Raw genomic sequence first — 6,000 nt, forward strand, 5'->3', positions numbered from 1 at the left:
GTTTTGGGATGGCTCCTTCCTGTTCCAAAGTGACTCAACAATTCCCATAAACACACCCATACATCCTAAATATTGTGGAAAAGCCTTACTTGAAGACTTTAAGCTGTAATAGCTGCAAAGGGTGGGCCAGCATCATAATAAACCCTATGGATTAAAAATGGGATGTCATATGTGTGTGGAGGCAGAAGAGCAAACAGTGCATCTCTGTGCCAAACTGAAAACTTTGTCTGTTGTTGCTGACATTTATTTTGACTAAAGGATGAATTTCTCAGATCCGTTTGCGTGCTATCAGAATTCCCTTTTTTCCGAAGAGTTACACAGAAAGTCTTGAGGGAATTTGATTATAGAAATATTCATTTGGATGAGTCAAGGACTAACAGTTGAAGGTGAAGATCAGTGCACCCTCACACAAAACACTTCTTTTTCTAATTCTGACAACGTTTTAGATAAATCTTGAACAAGATCAATTAACTGTGCTGATTGTACTGATTTTCTGCTGCAAGTCTGTGTTTACTGTTCACTTTACTGGTCAAGTGTCATGGGCTTAATTTCAGCTGCGTTTAAATAGTTCACCTCCAACATCACCGTATATTTTGGCATGGCAGTAGGCCAGGGGTGGGCAACTCCAGGCCTCGAAGGCCGGTGTCCTGCAGGTTTTAGATCTCACCTTGGGTCAACACACCTGAATCACACGACCAGGCCTCTGGAGAACTTCAGGACATGTTGAGGAGCTAATTTAGCCATTTAAATCAGCTGTGTTGGTTCAAGGACACATCTAAAACCTGCAGGGGCACCGGCCCCCGAGGCCTGGAGTTGCCCACCCCTGCAGTAGGTAGTTTGTTGTGTCTACATCTGCACAGATGTCATTCTGTTTCCAGCTAAATCTCTTTGAATAGTTGGGATTAAATATTCCTCCTAAACCTGACAGTGCTGCACTCTTACCACTGTTTGGAAAAAGAAGTTTCTTATATATTTCCTGTGGTAGATTCAGAAGATCTAGTTTATTTATTTGTTTGTATTTTGTCTTTTTTATATTGCTTAAAAATAAAATGTGTCCACAGTAGAAATTTCAACCTCTAGCTCTATGAGATGTGATCATAGATGCATTTGCTCCTGTGGGCTGTGTGTTGATAGCGTCCAATTCGTTAAAACAAATATACTGACTTACACAGGATTGTCTTGACTCCTGTGCGGCTGGTATTTTCACATACCACCCTAGAAGTCCTGTCAGGACCACTTGCATACAGTGGGGCAAAAAAGTATTTAGTCAGCCACCGATTGTGCAAGTTCCCCCACTTAAAATGATGACAGAGGTCAGTAATTTGCACCAGAGGTACACTTCAACTGTGAGAGACAGAATGTGAAAAAAAAAATCCATGAATTCACATGGTAGGATTTGTAAAGAATTTATTCGTAAATTAGGGTGGAAAATAAGTATTTGATCACCTCAAACAAGGAAAATCTCTGGCTCTCACAAACCTGTAACGTCTTCTGTAAGAAGCTTTTCTGTCCCCCACTCGTTACCTGTATGAATGGCACCTGTTTGAACTCATCATCTGTATAAAAGACACCTGTCCACAGCCTCAAACAGCCAGACTCCAAACTCCGCCATGGCCAAGACCAAAGAGCTTTCGAAGGACACCAGGAAAAGTATTGTAGACCTGCACCAGACTGGGAAAAGTGAATCTACAATAGGCAAGCAGCTTGGTGTGAAAAAATCAACTGTGGGAGCAATCATCAGAAAATGGAAGACATACAAGACCACTGATAATCTCCCTCGATCTGGGGCTCCACGCAAGATCTCATCCCGTGGGGTCAAAATGATCATGAGAACGGTGAGCAAAGATCCCAGAACCACACGGGGGGACCTGGTGAATGACCTGCAGAGAGCTGGGACCAAAGTAACAAAGGTCACCATCAGTAACACACTACAACGGCAGGGAATCAAATCCCGCAGTGCCAGACGTGTTCCGCTGCTGAAGCCAGTGCATGTCCAGGCCCGTCTGAAGTTTGCCAGAGAGCACATGGATGATACAGCAGAGGATTGGGAGAATGTCATGTGGTCAGATGAAACCAAAGTAGAACTTTTTGGTATAAACTCAACTCGTCGTGTTCGGAGGAAGAAGAATACTGAGTTGCATCCCAAGAACACCATACCTACTGTGAAGCATGGGGGTGGAAACATCATGCTATGGGGCTGTTTTTCTGCCAAGGGGACAGGACGACTGATCCGTGTTAAGGACAGAATGAATGGGGCCATGTATCGTGAGATTTTGAGCCAAAACCTCCTTCCATCAGTGAGAACTTTGAAGATGAAACGCGGCTGGGTCTTCCAACATGACAATGATCCAAAACACACCGCCCGGGCAACAAAGGAGTGGCTCCGTAAGAAGCATTTGAAAGTCCTGGAGTGGCCTAGCCAGTCTCCAGACCTCAACCCCATAGAAAATCTGTGGCGGGAGTTGAAAGTCCGTGTTGCTCGGCGACAGCCCCAAAACATCACTGCTCTCGAGAAGATCTGCATGGAGGAATGGGCCAAAATACCAGCTACTGTGTGTGCAAACCTGGTAAAGACCTATAGTAAACGTTTGACCTCTGTTATTGCCAACAAAGGTTATGTTACAAAGTATTGAGTTGTATTTTTGTTATTGACCAAATACTTATTTTCCACCCTGATTTACGAATAAATTCTTTACAAATCCTACCATGTGGATTCATGGATTTTTTTTTCACATTCTGTCTCTCACAGTTGAAGTGTACCTCTGGTGCAAATTACTGACCTCTGTCATCATTTTAGGTGGGGGAACTTGCACAATCGGTGGCTGACTAAATACTTTTTTGCCCCACTGTATATGCTCTGCAGTTGCACCATGGACATGCACAAACATCAGCTTTACTGTGAAACTGATGACGCTGTCAGAGCAGTTTGGTCATAGTGGATTCCACAGTGCATTAACTCAGCAGAACCGCTGCTGAGCATCACACGTCATCATGCAGCTGCCCACAGTGCAGTGAAAACCCACGATCTTTGTTTACCACTACCTCTAAACTGGGCTCCCACCTGACGGTGTCGTTTTCCTCACAGTTTGAAGGTGGTCATTCTGACAGACAGTAGCACAGCAGGCAGATTCTCAACCACTTGAGCACCATTGAGTCTGTCATGGACCCTGATATTGTTGTATAACCATCACATTTTCATAAAATAGGAAAAGATGAAGAACTTCTGGGTAATCCTTAGTGACATGAAATAAAAGCAATAAATTATTGTAGAGTCTGTAACTTAAAATCACCTTGTGGCTGTTGTGATTTGGCGCTATCTAAATAAAACTGAATCTACGGGGAGGTTGAGGGGGAGCACTGGCAGCTGCAGTATGTTTGAAGTTTTGGCCTGCATTATGGCTCATCAGGGTCATTATTCTTAAAATAAATGGATATTCTACCTGACAGGATTAAGCAGAGTCAAGCTACAGAGAAAAAATTAATTATACTTTTATATAATTATATAATTTTCTCTCATGTTTGTGCCATCTGAGGAGGTGAAATCCAGGTGAGTATATAGGATAATATCACTGTTTTTCTTTTCTCCTGTCTTTGCCCAGTGCTTGGTGTTTGAAGATGCTCCCAATGGTGTAAAGGCAGCACTGGCAGCAGGAATGCAGGTGGTCGCGATTCCCGATGACAACCTGGACCGCAGCCTTATCCAGGAGGCTACGCTGCGACTAAGGAGTATGGAGGAGTTTGAGCCGGAGCTCTTTGGCCTGCCAGCATATGACTGAAATGGCTCATACCCCAGCACGTAATTCAGGAAGCTAGTAACCATTGTTAATTGATTGGTTGTTAAACAATAACTTCATAAATGAGTAAACTATTAGTAAATGGATGGGCACCGTAAATCTGCAAATGTAAATCTGTATTACACCTACACATCTTACTTACTAAAAAGTTGAACCTGATGGTTCTAATCTTTGTTCCAAAGGGAACCGTTCAGCTTAGGGTGGTGGTGATGTAAACTACGTCATGTGACTCGTCTTATTATCGTACTCCTGTTATCGAAAGGCTCATTTGAACCGTACAAAAATCTAATAAAGAAAACATCAGCAGTTTGAGTTGAGCCATGTTCAGGTTCTTCACTGTCACCTGTAAAATACCCAGAGTAGCAGGCACATTGGCCCTTAATTCAATGATGCACAATACAAACACACACGCACAAGTAATTGTCTTACATTCGTTAGGTGACTTTTTAATCTGATAATTTAATTTAATAATGAATGGTTAATATTAGCGTCGGTGCTGTTATCCCGAAGTATATATCCTCATATTATGAACTGTAGCTTCTCGGAGGAGTCACTGGAAAAGCTTCAGATGCAGGTCTGTCATTCTAACACAGTATCACCTTTTGTGGTCGTCTGGATGTGGACACATCGCGAAGTTGAAGTTGTTCTTGTCATACACTTCGTCTAAGATGCCTTTTTGAAATGTCAGAGACAATCCTCCTCTGCTCAGTGTGATCCAGTGAAGAGGCTGTGAGTCGTCCTCACTCCTGAACTGACTCCATCTGCTTGCAGAGCAGGCTTTAATGGGGGAACCCTGGAGCAGGCTGGAGGAGGCTGGTGCCGCAGCTCCTCAGTCTACTCCCATCGACTCCCCTTTCATAGCCTCACATCCTCAACAACAAGGTCGTCTCAGCTGTTTTTTTCTTCTGTGCTTGTTGCTTACAGAGTCGTCACTGTCTCTGGGCCTGAAATGTGATTGTTTCATTTTCTGTGTGTCTTCATTTCTTGTTTCCAGCAAGGCAAAGGTGTTTTTTTACATTTTGTTTCCAAAAGAATTATGCCTGAAAAATAATACCTGACTTCATTTTCTCCACCTTCCTTAAATGAATAAATAAATCCTATGACAAACCCAGAAGATAATACGTTTGCATTCGTTCCTAATCCCTAATAATTTTCTTCTTGACTTTGATTTCAGATTTAATTAGTTAATTGGTTATTTTCAGACTTGCATACATTTCTCAGCACAGCTTTTCAGAGCATAGAGTTCATGAACACATAGCAGCTGTGCGTCATTGCTAATTTATTTAGGTATTTAAAACATTTCATATAGCATCAGTTAACGTGTGAAATGCTGACGATAATCATGAGGACCAAGTGTGCACAATCACTGCAGGATTTAGAGCGGTGCTGCTGAAGGGAGGAGATTAAGTACAAGACAAAGCTCCTTACTGTTTACGGCTTCATATGAACGACCCACATTTTACCAAAGAGACCAAGATGAAAGAAACTACAGAGTATTTGTGCTCTATAAAAGTAGAGATGAGAGATGCTGCCACCTGCCAAAGCTAAACAGCTTTGAGAGGTGATAATAAAAAAGGCCCGTGGTGTTTCATCCACTGTAATGGGCAGCGGGGTTTGTGGGTCTGTAGGTCCAGCAGTGTTCAGTTTACCCGTCACGCCACATATCATCTCTCGCACACTTACCTACATAATGTAGCACTAGTACTGCATTTGTCTCTCTTTGTTTAAATGTCTCAATCATCACATTTAATTTTAAAGAAGAGCATTCTACAAAAAGACTGACATAGAGGATGCACTTAAACCCACTTTAGAGAACTCTGGATTTTAGGTATTGCAGAAAGAGTCCGTGGAAGTTGGATTTATGGATATCAGTGAGGGGATCTGGTGGCTCTATGATGTTGTGGGGTGTTTTGCGTGGTTTTATCCCGTAAGAAGAAAAGGTGAATGCAAATCAATGGAAAAGCTGATCACATTCATCCTAACGAAACTACTCACAGGTGCATTAATGAGAATGTAAGAATCACCAGACCACAGTATAATTAAATGGCTGTGGTGTTCTTTCCTGCCATGGCCAGTGCGCACTGACTGGCACCAATCCTCCAACAGCGCCTTTCTGAGGAGCATGCCTTTGTATTCTAATACATGTTTGAAGATCCTGGTTTTCTGCTCTGGACTAATACTTTTTCAGATCCAGCATTTGTCACAC

The 6,000-nt window shown here is 42.5% G+C and overlaps 1 protein-coding gene across 1 annotated transcript in view; it reads left to right on the plus strand.

The window, feature by feature from the left end:
• Nucleotides 1-4,905, plus strand: part of pudp (pseudouridine 5'-phosphatase) — a 41,158-nt gene extending 36,253 nt beyond the window's left edge. The window contains exon 4 of the mRNA XM_026159552.2: nt 3,600-4,905. Within this exon, the coding sequence (XP_026015337.2) occupies nt 3,600-3,776 (177 nt within the window). The 3' untranslated portion in view covers nt 3,777-4,905. The remainder of the gene's footprint in view (nt 1-3,599) is intronic.
• The last annotated feature ends 1,095 nt before the right edge of the window (nt 4,906-6,000 follow it).

This window comes from Astatotilapia calliptera, chromosome 23 (genome assembly GCF_964374335.1).
Source record: "Astatotilapia calliptera chromosome 23, fAstCal68.1, whole genome shotgun sequence".
NCBI classification, from domain to species: domain Eukaryota; kingdom Metazoa; phylum Chordata; class Actinopteri; order Cichliformes; family Cichlidae; genus Astatotilapia; species Astatotilapia calliptera.